Genomic DNA, 22959 nt, shown 5'->3' with positions numbered 1-22959 from the left:
GGTGTTTAATTAAACAAGGAATGTGCCAGCTGATGCAAAAAAAAAAGTCAAGGAGCAGGAACTCAGACTTTCAGAGTACAGCTTCTGGCTGATTGAACAAGTGGTCATAATCTAACCCTCTTGCAGAAAAACGGAGCTAAGAAGCTCAACGGCATCACTGTGAAATTTGAATTAATATTAATTATGTTGCTCCAAGGACGCATAAATTGAACTTGTTATTTTCCAATTAACCGCCAAACTGTCTTCGGGAGAAACACGGCAGAGGAGACTCTTTAAACTCAGGAGGGAGAAAACTAAATGCTAATGCAAAGCAAGTGTGCAGAGAACACGGTAAAAAGCGCTACTGAAGCTGATGGGTTGTGACAGTTATTGATGTGGCATTTCATGTGTATGACAAAGGCAAATACACGTCAGTGGCTTTGCAGTGGCTTTGCTCCTTTACAACATTTAAATGTTGCAGGAAGCACGTAACATTGTATAATCCACAGAGTGCTTGTAAGTGCATAATATTTTCAAAACATTATTTCTTGATTAAACACCTTGATACATCCCTACTGGGAATGAAAGGTGTGAAACAGTAACACATTGGGTTTTATGCTTTATCGCATGTTCAGTGCCTAATTCGTTTAACCTTTGAGTTTTGTCATGTTATAAGGAAAAACTTGAAAGTCTAAATGTGGCGTGTAAGTTAAAAGATGCATTACAAAAATAATTAAGTTTAGCATGCATTTGTATTCAGACTACTGGAGTTGATGCTTTGCAATACCATTTTTTTATTTCAGTACTAGCTGTAAATAAACTGTGGTTTGTCTCTATCGTCTTTGCACATCAAGAAACTGAAAAATGTGTTCATTTTTCTTTTCAAAAAGAGCTCAGTCAGACTAGGTAGATTTTTATTTTCCAAATCTAGCTTAATTTTTGACTTTTCTACCATGTTCCCTGTCTTTCATGCTTTTTGTTCTCTGATCTTGAAGAAACCGCTCTAATTTTCACAGAAAAATCATATTTACACTGAGATTTAATTAATGATGTGAGCTGACCTAGGACAGCAGTTGGTTGCATTGGGATTTATTTGGGTTATTTGAATAATGGGGGTTTAACACAGATGAGTGACATATCTTTTAAGAGTTTTATTTGTAATAATGTTGAAAAACTGCATGATTTTTCTTCCAGTTTATCACCTATCAGATACAATTTCAGTGAAATTGATTGATGACAAAAAAGAGCAAGAGGTACGAGGTATGTTCTTCTTCACGGTACTAATTTCCAATTGAGAATGCTGGAACAGGGTGTGCAGGTTGATTCGTGTTTTAAAGGGATCATAGTGTTGATCATCTGAAATATGAATTCCAGCATTATTAAGTCACAACAATACAGCCTGTGGATTTACTCACCACTGGTCGGTGCACGTCCCAGAATGCTCTTTCCTGACTATCGAGAATTTTCCTCTCAATTTTGTCCCTTTTTTTGTCAACCCTGGAGATGGAAAAAAAATTAGCAGTTGTCTTAATCAAACCCCCATACTCCCTCTAATGTGCACATCTGTTAACAAGCATGATGGTATACTCCTAACATGATTCATAACAAGAAGAGGACTCGCTTTTCATGGCTCAATGCATATGCGGTTCTTTTAGTAACCTACTTTGCTTGTGCTTCTGCTTGCATAAAGATGAACTCCCATTTTCTGGCGAAAGCTCTCTGTAGCCTTGCTAAGCTCTCCTGTGATTGAAACAAAAAACCAACAAGAAAAGAAAGGTTTTGAGGAAACTTGGCTTTTTATATTTGCTTGACAGGCAGATTAGTTCCTATCTTTCAAATCAAAAGAGGACCCAAGAAAATACCTAACTCACTGATTAAGCATGAAGTAAAAACAGTTGTGCTCGTTATCTTGAAAGAAAGTAAATGGAGAGGACTTGGCGAGATGTGCCAACACATAAATAGCAGCCATACTTGAAGAGGTGGCACTAACAACAGATCTTTTACATACCGCTTCATAGTCAGCGAGCTCCAGACGTGCTTTGTTTTGCATTGTTCTTTTGCAGAGGTAAACAGCTGGAAAAGACAGAGGGAAAGACTGGTAATAAAAAGAGAACAGAATCTCAGCTTTGCTTTAACAGCCTTAAGTGGCTCTGCGTTTATGCATTTAATCCTCTCAACTGCACATTTAAACTGGCCTGCAAATCGCAAAGGTCATTTAGCTGTGCGCGCTGCGAGCATGTCTGTTCCTGCGAGCGCTTGTGTGTGCATCCCTGACTTTTTGATCTCTTCCTGTGCTATAATCGTCCCTTCATCTCTTTGTTAACGGACCGTAATGCGGGAGCTTCATTATGCCATTAGACTGTTTTCATTATGGGGCATCATTCACGTGAATCAGCCTCGGCATCTGCTGCTCTCGAAGTTCCCCTGGCGCTCCCGGGATTATTCCCACAGTGAGCTTTTAGCCCTTTCCCTCTTCTACTGCAAATGACAGACCTACCAGGGTGCGGGTATTCATCAAAAAAACATTTTTGGCATTATGAAAGCTTCATCTCCACTCTGCTTGTCTGTAGAAATAAAAAGCTCCTCCCTGTATCAACATTGAAATGCTCAGCCAACTGTGAACAACAGGTGCATGCACACAGACACATCTCTGCTTTTCTGTCCAGATACATCACATTGCTGCTGTCGAGGACACTGCTCCATGGAATTGAGGAGCATGACTACAATTTCAGTTTCAGGAATATTTATAAAACCACAATGTAGGCACAAGTTAATTCTAATAACGTTGTCTAAACACAGTGATTTACTAAAGCATTCAAGGTCATTCATTTATTCTTATTTTGTGACATGAGAAGTGAAAACGTGGGATTTTATGCAACAGAAGGTCAAGGACAATTGTGAAGTGGAAAGAAATCAATTTCTTTGTACAAATAACAGTGAAAAAAAGTGACATGCATTTGTATTTAGCCCTGTTGAGTGAATACTTTGTGGAATCATGTAATTGCACTGCTCTGGCAGTATAAACATATTGCTCAATTGTTACGGAGTGAGGACACCGTCTTTTTGTGGTGCTGTCTTTTTGGACAATCACTTAGCAGTCAATCATTTAGAGCAGTATAAACATACTCACAATGGTCATAAACTCACAATGGTCATTGAAATATCTTGAAACTGACAAAAGTAGAAATAAACTAAAAAGAAAAAAAATACAGAAAGTTGACCAGTGAAAGTCAGACAATGCTTTTGAATTGTGATTCAACGGAATCGGTTTTGTCATTAACGGAGCAGTAACAACAATTTTGTCAACATCTGAATGTGTTATCCTGTGTCTATTTCATTGGGGTTTATGCAAAACCCCAATGAAATACTTTAAAGTTATGGTTGTTATTTGGCAAAATAAAATGTTCAAGGCGGCTGAATTCTTCTGCAAGGCACTTTAATGAAAAGATCATGAATATGAAAACGTTGCAACATTTTTCTCACCATAGTCTGTGTTTTCAGGTTCCCAGCAATTTGACGGCCAAAAGTATGGAGTCTGAAAGAAAGATAAGAACATTAGGAAACAAGATACAAAGAAACTGGTACATAACAAAGAACACAGTTTTTCAAATCAATATTTTTTTACCACCATGATAATGGGGCTTAGAACTACAGTGTGACATCAGTCACACAAAACACTTTATTGTATAATGGGTTTGGTGTTGGGTCTAAAGGACATCCGATCTCTTCAGAAAGAGAGCTCTGTGCAGACACAAACATGAATCTTGACTCTCCTAAGGGCAGCATTGTATAGACTGGCCTCAGATGAGAACCGATTACACATAAAAAGCAAAGTGACGCCAACCACCAACACAAACAGTCTTAGGTATTGATTTACTCAGGTCAGCTCTTTGTAGCACACTTGGGGAACCAAATAAAAAAAATGTTAAAAAATCACTACAACTGTCTGTCTTTGCAGGCATTCAGAATAATGTGCTTTTTCTTCTATATTTGTGAACCATTAAGAACAATAAAGTATTGCAGCTCCTGATTTATTCCTTTTTTCTGCCACACAACAAGGCACCCTGTATATTTGTTGGAGTGTAGAGCGCATCTTAAATTGTGTTAAGGTTTCTGTAAATTCTTGGCTGAGATTTACATAACACCAGATTAAAACCTTATGGTTAGTGGCTCTGCATATTTATTTGCATTTTTACAATTCAGTGTCCTCTGTAATTACCTGGTTTATTTGGAAATTATTTTAAAATGTATTTAGCTTGAAATTGTCTGCTGCTGTTTCTATGTATATAAATCTGTTTTATACATTTGCAAAACACTTTGTTGCACAATGTTGCATGAAAATTGCTATAAATGAACTTTGAGCAATGAATGACTCATCAGTGGATCAAACATGAGCAAAAGTATACTTCAAAGAATATCATGCATGCACAAAAATGTGGAAGAATAACAGGGCAAATTTTGAAAAGACAAAAAACAACCCAACACTTAACTGTCAGTTTTATAACTTCAAAATTTATCAAGTTAAAGCCCCAGACCAGGCAGCAATGAATTAGGTTCCAGATCCCAATTATGTAGGTGTTAAAGTGAAATGTTTCTGAGCACGAATGTTCTTACCTGAAACCTGTAGAAAGTGCCATCATCTTTAAGAGTAAGAACATGGTCTGAAATAGGGAAGAAGTAACCATGAGCAGCCATCAGTGTTCCTAAGTGAAGAGCCTCCACTAGGAAAAAACAGATAAGAGTGAAGAGTCAGATTATATTTTGATCTTCCAGTGTTGGTTCTGTTGATCCAAGTGCTGGTACAAATAGCTATATACAGTCTAAAAAAAACCCCAACTAATATTCCACAAGCTATTGTTTTGGTCTCCACTTTTTCTGCTTTAAAGCACATAGAAAATGAATAGTGCATAAAGTCCAGTCAAAGAGATGTCTATTTAATAATTCTCCTTTGGTAGGAATTGTGCAATAAATTGGATTATGTGTTCAGATGTTTGTCAGACAAAAGGCATCTTTTGAAAATAACCTTTAAACAAATACTAAACATACTTTTTATTAAGCTCACATTTCTGTATAAAAAAAGATTATTTATTGGGCTATTAGTGATAAACTACTCTTAACTGTCATGCATTACTTAGCTGTAAGCTGAAAATCATCACAGTTAACTCAAAACACCTTTCAAAAACAACAATCTGCATGTCAGATTTAATTAGGACCTTATGTGATAGAACCATGATAAATTGGCCCATAAGTAAGCCAGACGGATACAGGGGGTAGCATGTATTAAACTACTTTATTAAGACACGTGAATTTAATCAACTATCATGAATTGCTTTCAGAGGGTAGGTTAGTTAATGCAGCCCACCATCTTTCCAAGATGCACATCCATCCTGAACTAAATAATGACTCTGAGCATCAGTCCTTGAATCAAGAAGTGCTGCTTTAAAAGCATCTGACAGTGCTTTGACAGATGGATAGGCAGGCCTCCATTCCAACAACACACAGCACAGCCGGGGGTATGGCTGATTAGCCCACCTTCAGCGGGAGAGGCGGAACTCATCAGTCACATCACCTGGTGTTGTGCCTGGTTGGAGTGAAAACCCGCTTCCCCCCAGGCGCTGCACAGCACATGGTTTACTGTTCCTGATTTAAAACCATCAGATAATGAAAACATCTCATCATACTCCACCGGGTGTCTCATCTGCCACCAGGTATTTCCTGCAGTTGTAAATCTACAAGACCTTCATGTGTCTTTTAATGTGTTGACACACTTTGTTAATTAGCAGCCAGCACAGGAAACACGTCATTTACATGAGTTTCCATAAAGCAGAGCTTCAGTCTCTGTTTCTAACAAAACTGGAAGATGGAGTTAAAATGTCTGTTATAGTCTAAGAATACACTAACAGAGACTTACTGCAGAAAACAAGTACATCGCAGCCCTCTAACTCTCTGACACATACACATCTAAACACACCGGTTGCATGTGTGAAGGATAAATATAGACCAGCTTTTCCCTTAGCATTGAGGAGACTGTTGCAGCTTTAAGAGGTCAGGATGTCTGTGTGTGCGTGTTTGTGCATAAGCACATTTGTGACAAGGCTCAATTTATTAATAAATAATGACTCATACTTTATTTAAATCTGTTTACTCATAACACAATCCCTTCCTCTTCAGCTTCAGTGTTATGTCTAAGAGCAATTCCTTATATAAACTATTGGCTCTGATTTCTTCATATCATTTAGATTTATAAAGTCTTAAGACGCAGCTAAGGACCTGACAAAGCTCGTCAGATCTTCTGAAAATACTAGATAAAAAAAAATAAAAATTATCCATACAGCTATCTAGCATCTACCATCTACACTGACATTGTCAAATTCACAATATTACCAGCTTTTTGTATGTTACTTTAAAGAAAAGCCATTTTTTTCAAGACTTATTTTTTGTCTACTATAGCATTAACAATTTTACATATATATATAGTTTTGTCATTATAGTTACCATTATTAGACATTAAAATAGTAGAAGAACAAAAAATATTGCATTAATGAAGATGCAATATTCATCTATAACATACAATATTATGTATTTTACCTGATTTGTACAAAGAGAAAATGACTTGGCCATTATCTGTCATTAAAAGCTGAATTCAGGGCGTGCCGTGGTGGCGGAAGGGTTAGCACGACCCACATTCAGAGGCAACATGGCCTCGACGCAGTTGTTGCGGGTTCGACTCCCGGACCTGACAACGTTTACCGCATGTCTTCCCCCTTTCCTGTCAGCCTACTTTGAAAAAAGGGACTCTAGAGCCCACAAAAAGACCCCTTGTGGGGTGATAAAAAAAAAAGCTGAATTCAGTTGTGCTTTAATTATTTATGTAAGCACAAAATATCGAAAACGGTTTTGATCATCTCAGATTAAATTTACACATCTCATCCAATGATGACAAAAAAACAATAAAAATGACAAAAAAAACATACATTTATGCTTCCTTTATATTCACAGAGAAATGTTAAACTGTAAGTCTGGCCTTACTTTTCTATCCATCTATTGTCTATACCTGCTTATTCTCTCAGCATTACAGGGAGGCTGGTGGCCTTCTCCAGCAGTTACTAGATGAGAGGAGGAGACACTAGATAGGTCACTAGTTCATCACAGGGCAACACAGCCATGCATGCACACACTCTAAGAGATAGTAACCAATTAACCTTAGTCATGTTTTTGGACTTTGAGGCATGGCAACATTGCTACAATCAATGTCGCCTACCAGCCTTATCCTTCTTCCTTATATCTACTGCATGCTGGATGTCAGCTTGTACACATAACCCTTCTAATCACCCAGTGTCACAGCCTAGAGATTACCCAACTTCATCACAGTTCCTCAATGAGCTTAAGATTTTGGATACAAAAGTTTAATGTTATAATATTCAATACACTTATTTGACTTGGTGCTTCTTATTTAGCATTTTTCAGCAGGTAAGACATATTTTATATAAACATGATTTTAAAATGTGATTATTGACAATGAACCATTTAATCATGCAGCTTCAATGTGTGAAGGGGGCAATCTCAGCAGAGAGGGAAATGTTATCTACAGTTCTATAAGAGTTTTGACTCAGATGGGGAAAAGATTTAAGAAAAAAAAGAAGCTTGACACAGAAGATAAAGATCATGACGGGGAAATAAATGTATCCTCTCCAGGCTAAGCCCTGTGCCCTCCCCCTGAGATCATTTTCCTGCTACATCTACCAGTGTGGATTAAATGCTCTTTCATATGCAAAATCAGACCCTACCTGGTGCACACTCTTGACAGTTTAACACACTGTTGGATTATTATTAGTTTCCTTTTATTTGTTGCTTCCTGCTGAGTTTCCCTCAGGTGTTTATCGAGATTTGTTTATTCATAGAAGGTCTATAACTGGTTCTATTCAAGAAATATTTTTACCATGTATTTAAATAACAATAAAATCACTATGTACATTGGTGAATTATTATATCCTACACAGCAAATATCAATGATGCATTAAACTATTTTAACTATAAATTTAATCCATATACTGCACTGCAAAATTTTATCAAATTTTTCAAGTTATTATGTAAAAGTTATTTGCATTATCATATACTTTATATCAGTACTTGTACTTTTAGTTACAGCTAACTGGTCTATTATGAAAATAGTGATATAGGAAAAAGTCTTGAAAATCAGTAAATTTTCTACATTCTCACATCTGTGTCGTTTTTCTTTCCTGTGGGATGAACATAATTTGAGCTATCCCAGCAGGGTTCATCATTAGGCATGCAGTGGAATATAAACAGAGTCATACTTTCAGTGCGTTATTAAGCTGTAAGCTACACCTGAACCCTATTTACATACATTATATTGGCATTTTGGTGCGTTTGCGTAATGGAGAGCCACCTGTCATCTTTTAAGGATCTATCCTGTCATTGTCAAACAGATGATATTAAGCTGTACATTTCTTTCAAATGAATTTCAGAACTGCACATAAATTAAATTAAAAGCTGGATGTCTGACAGATTTCTTTAACTAAATTAAGAAAACTGAAATAATTATCTTCTCATTTAAGAAAATAAATCTCAATATATGCTTGGAAAATACAGAAATAGCCTTATTTATGAAATAAATTCATCATCAAGAGATTTTTATTCACTCAGCATAATAATGTCAAATTGACAACAATGTTTTCAATGTGTTAACTTGCAGCAGGGTAAAATAGGTATGGAACATGTCCACATTTTCCTGAGTTAAGGTAGTAGGGCCACTGACATGATATTCACACCAGATGTCACCATTAATCCACACATACAGAGAAATCAAAGGGAATTGTTTCATAGAAAATTTTATCTGCAAACTTTTTTTAATTTGAGCACAGAAATTTATAGAATAGTCATCTCTCACAACGTCAGGTTTCTGGAGCTTCGGGATCTGAGACAGGCCAAAAGCATCATAGATCCTGCATCGTATATAACAGTCTTCATAAAGCTTTACTCCCCTCTGACCAAAGCACACAGTCCCACTAAAAGCCTCTTAAACAACAAGTTGGGCTGGAGACAGTGTCTAATATTTGTTTATGAGATCTGGTGGCATTGAAATATTACACTTTGAATTTATTCAAATGTGAAGTTTTTAGCTTTTTTTGCCATTAAGCTCACTGTGTGGTTGCAACATAACTCAGGTCCTTGTCCATCATGATTTAAGGTCCTATATAAACTATAGAAAAAATAGGGAAAATATAGTTAGAATTAGATTGTTGTCCACTGTGTAACTTAACATATTATATTTAAATAAATAAAAATAAGCCACATTAAAATGGGTCTGAATAAACCGAGACTTCTAAATGAGAGAACAATGAGTTAAACGGGGTGGTGAGTGTATTATCTGAGGGATTCATTTAGTAAAAAACTCATGATCTCCACTCAGCTCAAATATAAGCTCATTTGCCTTCACTTAATAAACTTTGTGTGGCTGCTGCTGTTGTGCTGTGTTGAGCCCAATTAATTGCATCTCTGTTAGTTGTTTGTCAACTCCTGCAGGAGTTGGCCACAGCGAAAGTCACAGAGATTTAAAAAGAACATAGTGTTTGCCACTGCGGGGTAACTGACAGCATGTTTTGTGTCCGTTCTGTGGAAAGCGCTCAGATCTGAAAGAAATGGTCTGTGGGGACAAGAAGTGTTGCTCGCTGACATGTTCTCAGACAGGTCACTGTCACAGGATGTTTTAGTCTAAACTGAGAAAGAACAAATCTTTTGGAAGACATTTTCATGTATATAGCTAAACATAAAATTTTCAACAACCAGTAATTTGCTCAGTACAATCACTGGTGATGGAAGACAGAATGGTAAAACAAAGCTTGGAATCTACAATACATTGTCACCAAGTTTTGACAACTGACATACTTACACATACTGTGTATAAAATGGAAAATCTGTTGACACATCTGAAACGACCAATATGAAAGCCTGATTGCACCTTTTCACATTTGGTATACTTACTATGCACTCTTTAATTCACATAAGTCTTCAGTGCTGCTATTCCAGTTTGCCTTTCTTTCCATCTTCAGTTTAAATGAGTGCTTTGTTTGATGTTCATTATTTTACTGCATGTACCATAAAATGTTGAAATAGTGATGCAAGTCTTACAGATTGTCACACAAACAAAATAAATAAGACAAATAAGAATATTAAAAAGAAAAAACAAGAGTAGGAATTGTGAATGTTCAAAAGTTTAGGGTCAGAAAGACAGCTGAAAGAGAAATGTAACACTGTGGACTGCTACCTTTGCGTTAGCTAGCGGGTAGTATGTTTAGAGGTCTAAGTGTGTTCTTTTTATGTAGTGTACACAAAAATTAAACGCTAATCAGCTGATTTTGACTATTTAAAACAACAACATTCATGGTGTACGACGTAATATTAGCCACCATTAAATATTTACATGGCTTGGTTTACACTAGAAACTGCTGGTATTTTTGAACGCTGATTGGGGAGAAGTTCCATGTTTAGCCGCCTAGACACCTTGACTGCCAAACCACTACATGGCATTGGCTGACAGCTGGCTAAAAGCAAGTTATTACACTTTTAAGTGACTTACATGTAGCACAAGTGTAGCAGTTTCTGGTTATAAATGGTATGAATAGTTATAATAGGAATGTACAATCACACCACTTCTCACTCTGTTTAAGACTAGCGGCAGCAAAATACGAGCAGCATGCTGGTTAATCAACCAACTGCAGGCTGGCTACCCAAACATCCCAGCAGCCTGTTTTACCTGGGTTACTCCATGAAGAACAGAAGGGCAAATAGAGATATTTTTACAGTAGCAGGTTTATTACTACAGCTACTTTTAGTTTGTAGGCACTAGAAGTAGTTTATTAGACTTGAAATCTTAGTACTTAGCAACATTTGTGCTCTTGATCTTCTAGCTGTCCCTGTTTTCTGATAACTATATCAGCGGTTACACTAATTTAGTTACCAAATCAGGTTTTGTTGGTTTTGTTCGTCCACCAATAAATAAAATTGAATGCATCTTATCGAAAACATACCTTGATCTTCAATGTCCAGGTTCTTCATGAGCCATTGTACAATATCAGAACCTGTAATAAGAGAGTACATAAGTATGAATCATAGACATAGCTAAGAATTTACCAATACACTCAAATGCCTTCTGCATATAAATGCGAGTGAAACAGAAAACATTGTCACCCATAACCTTGTCCACCTCCCTTCATTATCACAGCGCATATAAATGTATCTTGCCTTGCACCATGTAGGTGGGTAATAGGCCATCCATTATCCAATATTCTTTTCTGACACCCTCTTCAGGCTTGCTCTCTTTGGCTCCAAACCATTAATATAAATGACACCAGGTATAAAGGCAGGTTGAAGCACGTATTATGTGCCGCATAACAACAGAATTTGTGACTCAAAGCATTTAATAAGTCAGTGATTGCATTCTATGTTGCAAACCAGCATAAACAAAGTAGAGGTGAGAAAAGGAGATTGTCCACGTGACTCATGTGCCACTTTTACATGCAGGAACGTGAAACGACTTTTATGATGGCTGCCATTTTTGCATCTTTACCGCTGAGAATGTGACTGAATCATTTTCACATCCCAGACAAGCATAACAGCATCCTCTGCTCTCCCTCGAGCATTTTCACACTCCGACACAACATGCGACTTTAGCACTTTGACTATATATTTTCCGAGCAATCATTACTGTCTGTCATAGTGACAGGTGAAGGTGTGCTGAGCAGACCAAAGGCACAGAAGGCAGGAAAAAGGTGTGAAATGGAGACATGGGGGAATTCATGCAACGAGACAGAGTAGCCCTGTGGCTGATGTTACGTCCATCAAGCTGCTACTCTGTGCGGCTGAATTTTGGCTTTTTATTTCACCTCTATTGCATCCCCCGTTGCATTTGCACATACACTAACTAGATATGAGTTTTGATGGACAAACGTAATTAGCACCACCCCGTTTTCATCCTGTGAAGGTTGACCTACTTTCTTAGAGCCAGCTTGAATACAGTGTGTGTTTAATTTTCCATTAAGGCTTGATTCTAAATTGAGAAGAGTCACAGCGATACACTGGTATATTCATTTTCAGTGAGCAGTAATTTTTTTTGCATCAAAATGATCAAAAACTTAACAGCTCAGAAAAAAAACATTACATATCCATAAAAAAAACTAATTAAAAACACAGCGCAATCCAAACACGAGAAAATTAATGAAAGTGCAACATTTTTACTGTTGCAAAGAGAAGAGAAGATGATCCTTTACTGACCTTCACGTGTTTGAGCATACACAGACGACAGCAGCTGAAATGTTTTTTTTAGCTTTAGATCAGTTGTACCACTGCTGACGAAGTGCCACATATATCATAATATGTCACCTACTCACACTAAAGAGACACACTTATGGTAAATAAATATCTATTTATCCACAGTGTTGTGCTTCAAAACATAAAAATGGTAATACATTTATTTAAAAAAAATTGAAGCCCAAAAGTATTTATTTCTTGATTTATTTTATTTTGTAAGTTTATTAGATATTATAAACAATAAATAAAATGACTAATACAATAAATGTTACGTTCAAAGAAGTAGATGGAAGTATAAACTTGTAAAAATCTAGCTCGTTTGCAGCAACCTCACACATATTTCTTCTTATTCATAACTTTTGCAGCAATATATCTTTATTCTACTCTGATAATATTGATATTGATGCTAAGAACGCTATAATAATAACATACCAAGATAGTTTCTCATATTTAGTGCGTAGACCATTTCTTTATACTGAAATCTGAATTATTTAATAAGCACAGAAGGGGATCAGAAAGAAAGTCAAATTAAAAAAACTAATTTATCTTACAATGACAAGTTATCAGCCAATACAATTCAATTTCAATGCAATACATTTAGTTTCATTTCAGGCACACTGAATTCACAGTATCTTGTTTTTCCTTGTTGCCTTCAATTGATGAGTCAACATATCTCTCACCACAAGCCTGCATCGGTGAGTGTATAAGGAGTAGATTATTTCCAGTCGTGTGGAAGCATTTTTTTTTTCTTTGCATGTCTACATTGCATCGTATCATTAGTTTCTGTATGAGTTTTGCTCAAAGGGCCGGAGTGAAGTTAAAGCTGGTGACTGAGTAATCGATGATTCTCACTAGAAGGTGGCATGTAATTGCATCCCCACCTTTAAAATATAAAGTTGAAGCAAGATCTTTAGATAAATATGCAGTATTAAGATACAACCATTTTCCCATCACTGCCTGATATATCAGATTTGAATATTTACTGTTAGGTCAGTTAAAATGTCAAAGCATATTTCTATGGCAGAAAGAAGAGAGATTTTTGTGAGAATATTTCTGAGCTTTCTTCAAATTCAGGAATTTATATACATTCCTTTAGTATAGTGGAAAAATTTCCCCTTTAAGCTGCTTGACTTGGGTTTTCTTCCACAAGTTTCTTGCAATATTTTACTGGAATTTTGGCCCATTATTCATGACAGCGCTGATGTAACTGAGTTGGTTCTTACAGCTCTGTAAACAACGTTATGAGATTGGGTGGTTTGTGATGGCCGCTCCAAAAATAATAGTCCTTATACCACATTGTAAGTAATATGGTGATTAGGCTATTTGTCCATTTGGATGATTAATTATGGTATCATCATGATGCAGTTTATTTTATGAAATTTATGAATTCCACAACATGATTCCGGCCCCTCCATAATTCACAATACAGACACTGTTCTCTGACTTGCAATCTTTCTCCTTTGTCCTTCGACAGCTTAGATTTGCTTTCACGAGACCACAGGAGATGTCTTCAAAAATTAAGGTAATTATCCCTGAAAGCATTTACAAATTTGGTAATTGATCTCCTGATCGGAAAACCTTTCTAATTTGCTGTCAATAAGAAAAAAAGTTGTTTGGATTCATCTGTACCTAAGCATCAGTTGCAGTTACAAATATAACTTTAAACTTTGCTGAACATTAGAGGAGATTTTTAACTTTCTCTGATAGTCACACCAACGTCTTTTTAAATGAGAAGCATCTGAAATGTTGGGTAAAAGTGGACATCCAAAAGTTCTTTCAAAGTATGAAACTGACAATTTAAATTAGATAAATATTAAAACTGCCAAGGACTGCACAACATGCCAGGTTATTATATTTCAAGCATAATGCTTTCCCACTCTCCATGCCAAGAATACACTTTACCAGTTGGATGGAATCTCTTTGCAATTATTAGACACACATCCCCAGGAGGATGTGTGCAGGAGCTCTAAAAGGCTAAAATTGTAGTTCAGTGATGAAGAAACATGTTTGATTCGGGTGAAATGCATGCAACCATTCAGATAATGTATTTATTAGAGATATTCATGCTTTTCTTATCAAGCCAATGTACCACACTCCTCATTTCATAAAAATATTGCCCCAGTAGTAAATAATTTGGGGAAAAAAGATATAACACATCTATATCAACGTTTAGATGATAAATAGTTAGTGTAGAGGTAAAGAAGTCCAGCATCTTTAAATGCTATCAGTATTGATGGCTGGAAATGTACTTATTTACCTCAACCAGTCATTATTGGAGTAAAAACAAATCAACTTCATCTCCTTGGCCAATGTAGGTCAAAGTTGCACCATTTAATACCAATTGTTCCCTGTTTAGGTATTAATACAAGCACAAACAATTTACAGTTATTGCAACAATGTCAAGAAATTTCTTAGTGTGTTTTAAAAAACAAAAACGTTCTCCTATTGCCTAATTTTCCAACTAATTGTCCTAATTATCCTAATTGTCCTAATTGCGTTCTCGGAATAATACTGTTATCACTTAAAAGACTGAATTCTAATATAATGTGTGGTATTGTTGGGTTTTTTTTTTTTGTTTTTTGTTATTTTTTTGCTTTCTTAATATTTGTGTTCTAATAAATGGGTACTTCTTAACCCCTTTTTTATTTGAGTTTTCTCTTAAACACTTCTCTTTTTTTAAGTAGCAACTGTGGAGTATTATCACCAGCACAGCTAATGAAACAAAAATTGGGCAACTACCACAATAATTTCGTTGGTCATGCTCAAAAAGGCGGGAAGAGTGGCGATCTCAGACAGGTGGGAGTTGGGGACTTACCTGAAAAAACACTGGGGATCTTGGTGAGAAAACTTTTCACTGTTCGTATGGGGATGCCGTTTTTCTCATCCTGCATGCGTGCTATTAACTCCTCCATCTGGACAGCACAGTAACAGAAGAAAGGGAGAAAGTGAGGAACAAAAAGAAAGTAAGAGTGCATTCCATAACCCTTTTCCAAAAAGTGTGAGCTTAGATAGCAAAGACAGAAAGAGGCAAACAAATACAAAGAGTTTCTTATGTGGTTCAGCTGTGTCTCCAGGCAAGAGAGAGTGAAGCAATGATGTTGGTGACTAACAAGCACAGCTGTCAGATTTCTGCCGCTGCTATGACAAATCTTACTGATACTTGTCATTTGTCACATAAACCAAGCTGTAAGCTATGCTTATTGAGTGCTGAACTTTAGAAACCTTGCTGTAAAGTTTATTGGTATTATCTACCACAATATTATTCTGTCTTCCACCAGACAGATACTACGCAGCACAGAGTCAAAATATATCAGGCAGAACTGTTTTAAGTTAAGCTGTAATACAAAATTGAACCAAAAACTGCCTCCAGGAATGACATGAGCGGGTAAACAGCAGCACACGGACAAAAGCGCAAACATACACAGAGATTAGCACACACGACTATGGCAGAAATCTTCTGGGATGTAGCTCAAGGAGCTGGCAGGACGGCACACAGCAACCACTTTAACAACAGCATGCCAAAGGGGGCAGGGTAAATAGTGGAGCAGACCTGATATGCAATAAGCAGATCACTCGCCACATCATTTCCCCGTAGTCTTCCTTCGATATTAACATATGACTCAGAAAATATGTACCAGTACATAACAAAGTTGAAGGAAAATCAATTTTGAGAATAGGAAATATTTTTAAAAGTGCCTTTTCCACTGTTTCCATAAAAGTCCTCTAAAGATGGAAGGCAGAACCATTTATCTTATGGAAAATACCTTTTGACTATTTTTAATGGATTAGATGCCACTTAAAAAAAGGATGTAGCAAACATGTGCCACAAGAATCATCTTTGCATGAATGTAGGTGAGAGGAGGTTTGGATTTCTTCTCACTCTCCAAAAACCAACATTTTGAATTAAACAAAACACTTAGAACCTGGGATTTAAGGGAAGGAACACAGGAACCTGAATGAAGAGGATACAGCACTGTTAATGTTGTGGCTAATGTGCTTCAGCAGGAGTACAGGCAGACCAGTGAACTGATTGTACGACCTGTCATCTAACAAGTCTCAGATAATAAAATTCAAACTGCAGGATCATCCTCCTCAGTTTTGTTTACTCTCTCTCTCTTGAATACTGTATGACACAGGCAAACCTTATCAGAGCAACTCATCTTTGAGGCCAATTCCTTCTTATGTTATGGAGGGTTTTGTGTGGAAGAAAATTAGTTTCTTGACAACACTGAATAACAGTTTTGATTAAGAAAAGGCTGGGATAGATATGTAAATGCTGAACCACTCAGATTGGGCTGTTTGTGTGACAGTACTGGATGATGAAAGCTTCTAGCTACTCAAATACCCTGTAGCTAAAAACCATGCCAGTTAGTGATTGGAGCCTAATTGACAATGATAGAGAACAGGCAAAAACTGAAACTACATAGCTGATGGGTTACAGTCAGAAGGACCAAGAAAGTCAAGGATGAAAGGAAAAAGATCCAGATTTACTCTTAAAAATATTTCTTGATCATTTTCATATCCTTAATTCTTCAAAAAAAAAAACAGTGTGCTTAATTTTGCTGATGGAATTGTTCCTCAGGAACCCTGGAAAGACTTCTAGTGCATGCAAACTAGGAATTTCTAGCCACAATGAGAGTCTTTTCCTAACTTTTATGAAGTCATTGTGTTGACAAAACCTTTACCAAACTGAAAATGGAAAGAGACCAAAACAAATATTTTCTAACACTGTTAAAGATTCCAGATAATCGGATCTTCGCTTCTGATGAAAGCCTTAAATCAGGGGTCTCAAACTCCAGTCCTCTAGGGCCGCAGTCCTGCAACTTTTAGATGTGCCTTTGCTGCACCACACCTGAATAGAATAATTAGGTCATTAGCAAGGCTGGGAGAACTGATCTACACAAGGAGGAGATAATTAAGCCATTTCATTCCAGTGTTTTGTACCTGTTACACATGTAAAAACTGTAGGACAGCGACCCTCGAGGACTGGAGTTTGAGACCCCTGCCTAAGATCATGATTGTGAGTGGTTGGATTGCCTCAAGGACTTCAAGAACCCCTAAAGGTATGATCCCATTTGACATGTTCTTCAATTCAGAACTTTCAACAATCCTAAGGAACAAGTCTTAAACTGATGAAAGTAAACATATGGTGTCACCCTTTTAAAACATTGCTTGCTTGCTCTCAGGGCTGTTGCTAGTCATTAGGGCACCTGAAGCACAAATACTCAGTGGTACCACCCCCACCAAAACCGTATCAAGTAGAATAAGACGGTGACCGGAGGGAAGGAGAGAGTGTGAGAGAGTATCATCCTGCTGTCTCTTCTCCAAATTTGAAAATGAAACACAATATAATAGATCACTGGGAGGAGGTTGGATTTTGTATGTATGTATGGGAGTTCCACTGGGACGCTGGTAGAGATTCATCTTTTTCTGGAGCAAATTTGTTGCTTTTGTATTGCTTACATCTATTACCATGCTTCACAGATTTTCATTTAAATATGTTATTATGACCTTTTATAATGATTTTTCTCAAGCCCATTTTATTGTTGCTGCTCCAGGTCACTTAGTGCCCTATGCCTGGTCTAGTGTGTTTGGCTCTGGTGACTTCTTCCTGGTTTTGTGAAGGCAAGTCACCTTTGTACAACTCACCTTTTCCAGCAAGAAATTCTATTGTCTCCTCCTATAACATTTTTTTTAAATGTTTATTTTTTTCTCACTACTAGCATAATTGCACTACTTTCTGTAAATGGTGTAATGAAGCATCCTATTTTTTGGTTTTATTGTTTTTAACTTTATAGCACTATCTGAATTTGTGAGCCAAAAAGATGGTGGCAGATTTTATGCTTTTTTATTTGGTCAATTTCAGTGTAATGTATCACCATACTCTGACACTTTCTTTGAGTATATCACATTTTACTATACATTTCAGTCAAATTTATTACTAACGTTTAGCGTAAACAGTATAAGTAATTTCATGATTAATAATTCAATATTCATGCAGCTGCTGTAACCTGCTTTTGTGCGATGGGTGGCATTTTTGTTCAGCGTTTAAACAGACCGCTAATGCCCTTATAACACCAACTGTCTTTCTGTGTCTGTCTTCGTCTCACTGTTGCTCAGAGAGTCAGCTGGCACACAGAGACAGAGCAAACAAGGACAACAGCAACAGTGATCAATACTTCACACGCTCTCTCCAATCCCTGCAAAGCCTCACCGCCCACAGATGGTAAAATGCCACCAGCGTGAATATTCAAGATCTAAAGCTCTTGACGTTGGGATGCTCTTTGGCTTCATGTAGAGAAAAGGAAGAGAGGAAAATCATTTCCCTCAAGAGAGAGGGAAAGAGAGAGAGACCAAGACTCTCTTCCTGTCTTTCTTTCTCCATCTCCCACCCATCCACCCACCCAGCGCTGTCTGACTGCGTCTCTGCAGCCTCTTAACAGATAAGAGTGAATGTTTTGGCTGCACAGTGTGAATCACTGAATAATGATGGCACTGGACTCAGTACATATGAAGTGACTAACAAAAGCTGCGGATATAAGCACACACTGAGCTTCAGTACAGAGCTTGAAGCACTTCAAAGACTATCAGTGAGGGCACTTGCGGTGCAATCAGAATGTTCTGAAGTACCATTTGGAGCAAGAAAAAAAAAAAAAAAACATCTCAAATGCGGTTTGTAAATCAGGGCTGTCCTCTTGGATTTCTTTTAAGCCACTGTTAAGAAAAACCTGCCCACTCATTGAAAAGGCCAGGTTTAAATAGTATAAGATGAAAAAATATAATGTTAAATGTGTAGTAGTAAGTAAATCTGCAAGGTGCTGTATTTTTAGAATTTGATCTCAAGAGAGTCCGTGTGGAGGTGACTATTGTTAGTTTCCCCAACAAGAGAAAAATAGCTATCACAGTGAGGATGGTGGCAGTCAAACAAGTCTCCACTTAATGCATGAACCGTTATAGCTTAATGCGTTTAGAAATACAAATGTGGGTGAAGTGTTGATGGACATCTCTCTGGGCTTCAATCAGCTGCTTACAAGATGCCTCAAGAGACACGGCTCGAAATTGCAGGGAACTGCTATGACCTTGACATTTAAGTGAGCTCCTCAAGCCAAGAGAGATCATTTGTTGTTAGGGCTGCAATACCTGCAGATTTCTAAGTACGGCTTGAGTACACAATGTAGGTCATACTCTGAAAATGGCTGGGCAATGAAACACCTGAGCCGGGTTGTTTTCCTGGCTCAGTTTTGTGCAAAATATAGTTATCCAGCTCTAGTTAAGTTAACACAGCAAGGTTGGGTTAAAACTTTAGCCACATAATGAGATGCCAAAGAGTTTGAAGAGAGGCTGCACAAAGTATACCTCCAGATTCTAACTAACAATAATGTCCAGATTTCTTTTCTTTATCACACTGTCCAATTGGCAGTCTTTGTAAGTTTTCTCATCTTGTAGACTACAATAATGCAATAAGTGTGGGAAAAGAGAAAAATGAAAGTGTCCACGATTGGCATGCAGAATCTGCATGCACACCACTCAGAATATAATATCCCGCAAAATATTGTAAGCATACATTATAATGATATATGCAATTGTGATAATGCCCACAATGATACTGCAATGGCCTTTGAGATAAACATATTGGAAGACGTCAGGTACACCCTGGACAAGTCACACAGACAAACAAGACATATTGCCATACACATTCTCATATCTAAGGATGATTTATAGTGCTAACACACACATACTTTTGGAAAGTGGGAAAAAGTCAGAGTATCTGTAGAGAATCCAGGTATGTCCAGTGAAGAACATGCAACCAAACAGGACTGAAACCCAGAAGTCTTTTTTATGACACAACATTGCACCACTGTGCATGTGCTAAATGATCAGGGGGGAAATTTAAGACTATCTGATAATATATGAAAAGATCTTTCAACAGTCAAGCTCATTGTTTAGCTATAAATAACTACCTGGCTATATTGACTTTATCACAATTTCTTTGGTGAAAGTGTGATTGTTAAACACATAAAACTTGCTTACTCTATTTAGATTTGTGGACAAAGTTGTTCTGTAGTGACAACTAATATTTTTATTAGGTGTGTTCCTAAAAGGAGATTCACATAAGAATAATGATTATTATTTACTATGATTCAGACTTAATATAAAATGTCCCAAAATCAATTTTAAAAGATGAGTGAGGATCTTTTGAACAACCATAGATTGAAGCCGAAATCATGAATAATTGTTTTGAATCTAACATTAATTTTGAACATCGTAAATGAATCATGATAGATTTCCATCAATAATATTTATATAGAATATTTTATTAGCGCAACATATCTAATTTAATACTGGGAAAGAGGTTCAGTAAAGTCTAATCAAGTTGTTTAAAACTTGAAAATGGTGATCTGGGTAGCCTTTAACTCTTTTCTCTAAACCACAGTTTTTGACACTATTTGGTCAAACCTAAATCAATTCTGTCTTAACAGCATGAAGCCAGAATTTAGGTTTAAAATATAAACAATCAGTTTTTTGTGTGTATTGGTCCATGACTAACCAATGTTTAAATAATAAGAAAGCTCAATAGTTAATAAACCAATTACATTTTTAAAATGGGCCTAATTAGCACACCATTAAATACCAATGTAGCCCAGTGCCTACAACTAGCTTTGATATTGATTCAAAAAATGTACTTTCAAAGTATCTAGCTACATATTCTCTTGATAAAGTGTAGAGTTCACAGTGCAACCCCTTTTTAAAATCTGAATATGTTGATTCATATCTCCCTTTTATCTAATGATTACAGTCTTGTCAGTCAGCTGAAAACTAATTTAGAGTTCATGCTAGCTTTTGTTGGTCAGTTCAACACTGATAGAGAGGAAATTAAAAGAACTTGTGCAACGTTTTTGTATCTCACTCCCCTCCCGTCTTCTCACTAGCATCGCTGTGATTTCTAAATGTTGCGGCCTTGAATGCTGTGGTAGTACCTTAGTATTATCTTGACAGTGGACAAATGTGTCTACAAAGAGAAAATAAAAAGTACTCCTAACTCCATATTATATAATTATGCAAATATATGTCATGTATTCAGACGATTATTAAGCCTGAAAGTGCAAACTGTCTTGTAAAATAAAAAAATGCAGCATCAAATAGGTGAGCAACCCAGTTAAAAACCAGCTGCCTGAGGTGGAGTGAGAGCCGCCTGAGAAGAACCTGTGGCTATAAACCATGACAGCACCAGCAGATAAAACAGTCTTTGAGGCTGGTTGATCCTATTTTTCTCTGAACTCCTGCTAGACTCAGTGAACCTATGTGAAGGCTGAGGGATAATATTTATCTTCTGCTGCCCCCAAAAAGCCAGTTGTGATTTCAGGAAATGACAAAATGTCCAGCATGCAACATGAAATACAGGAAATAGCATTGAATGTACTGTTTTAAAAGTGAATTCAGTTAAAGTTGATCAGCTTTCGCAAAAAAAACAACAACAAAAAAACATAATGTCTACATTACAACTTTGTTAAATAACTCTGAAAAGCTGTGTCGCCACACATGAATCACCCACTGCTTCTGAACAGGCTTGTGCATTTGCATATTGAGCAAAAACAGAAACAAAATGTTCTTCGTGCAATTCTAAGGGGAACAGGACAAGCCGTATAACGCAGGAAAAAGCATAAAAACCAAATTTTCACAGTACAACCGATTGCAGATATTTTGTTCAAAGCCAGTAAATGACAACAATTATTAAAATTTGACTAACCGGATACAGTGCTTTAAGATTTAAAAAAACATAATAATAAAAAACACTGCCTTAGCTTTTAACTAAGGCAGTTCAACACTTGTTAAATGACAAAACTGCCCTACAAATAGGGGGCAAAAATTATAGGGTCATGCAGATAAGGTGAATAGATTCCATGTTAAGTTACACTGACGTCGCCATATTAGTTACCACAGCAACACATTCTAAAACCACTATCGTAAGGATATCTTTGGCAGCTTGCCACCACTCATTCATATGAGAGAAAGAAAGAAAAAGAAAGGAGAGTCTTGAGGAAAGCGAGGGGAAGAAGTCATGCAGCGCATAGGACGGTACATTTAATGGAATACCCTACGGTCATGTTTTTTGTTATTTCTTTACAGTCATTATTTTATTCAAGACTGCAGCTGAAGCAAAAATACATAAATATATTAATATTACTTCATTTAATTAATACTTTTTTTAACCACACACACTAAAATATGCCTGAAATTACCCAAGAAAATAAAGGTATCTTTCTGCTCAATGTGGTTTTGTCTTAGACAAAACAGAAAGCAATAAATCTAAACTGAGTCCTGATATGCATTATGCACAGGTTATCACCCAGAGGCCCAAAGTACAGCATGTTAACCATCAAGCATTCAGAGTAATGGGAAAACTTGAAAAGGACAATTATGTAAGAACAGAAAAACAAGGAGCCAAAAATATACTTATCTAAAAACGAAAAGGAAAGAAAATCAGTTGAGCTGTGTTTGCTTTGATTATATTAAATCTTCTGTGAAGATGTTAAGAGTATTATGGATAATACTCATAACCATAAATGACTCAAAACTCATGTTTAAATTTAATCAAATATAATTTTAGAATATTTTAAGCAACATCTGGGGTGATTCTGCTTCATATTT

At 36.7% G+C, this 22959-nt stretch overlaps 1 protein-coding gene across 2 annotated transcripts in view; it reads right to left on the bottom strand.

Annotated features, from left to right (window-relative positions):
• The window catches only part of rgs7a (regulator of G protein signaling 7a), a 56063-nt gene that overhangs the window by 7825 nt on the left and 25279 nt on the right, over window positions 1-22959 (bottom strand). For both annotated transcript variants that reach the window (XM_032553676.1, XM_032553675.1), the window contains exons 3-9: window positions 15125-15221; window positions 11031-11081; window positions 4594-4700; window positions 3463-3514; window positions 1988-2052; window positions 1643-1719; window positions 1395-1476 (exon numbers count right to left, since the gene is read on the bottom strand). In XM_032553676.1, coding sequence (XP_032409567.1) covers window positions 1395-1476; window positions 1643-1719; window positions 1988-2052; window positions 3463-3514; window positions 4594-4700; window positions 11031-11081; window positions 15125-15221 — 531 coding nt within the window. The remainder of the gene's footprint in view (window positions 1-1394; window positions 1477-1642; window positions 1720-1987; window positions 2053-3462; window positions 3515-4593; window positions 4701-11030; window positions 11082-15124; window positions 15222-22959) is intronic.

The sequence above is a fragment of the Xiphophorus hellerii genome, chromosome 22 (genome assembly GCF_003331165.1).
Source record: "Xiphophorus hellerii strain 12219 chromosome 22, Xiphophorus_hellerii-4.1, whole genome shotgun sequence".
In the NCBI taxonomy this organism is placed as follows: Eukaryota; Metazoa; Chordata; class Actinopteri; order Cyprinodontiformes; family Poeciliidae; genus Xiphophorus; species Xiphophorus hellerii.
Note: the sequence above shows the minus strand (reverse complement) of the source record. Positions and strands in the feature narration are given on the sequence as shown.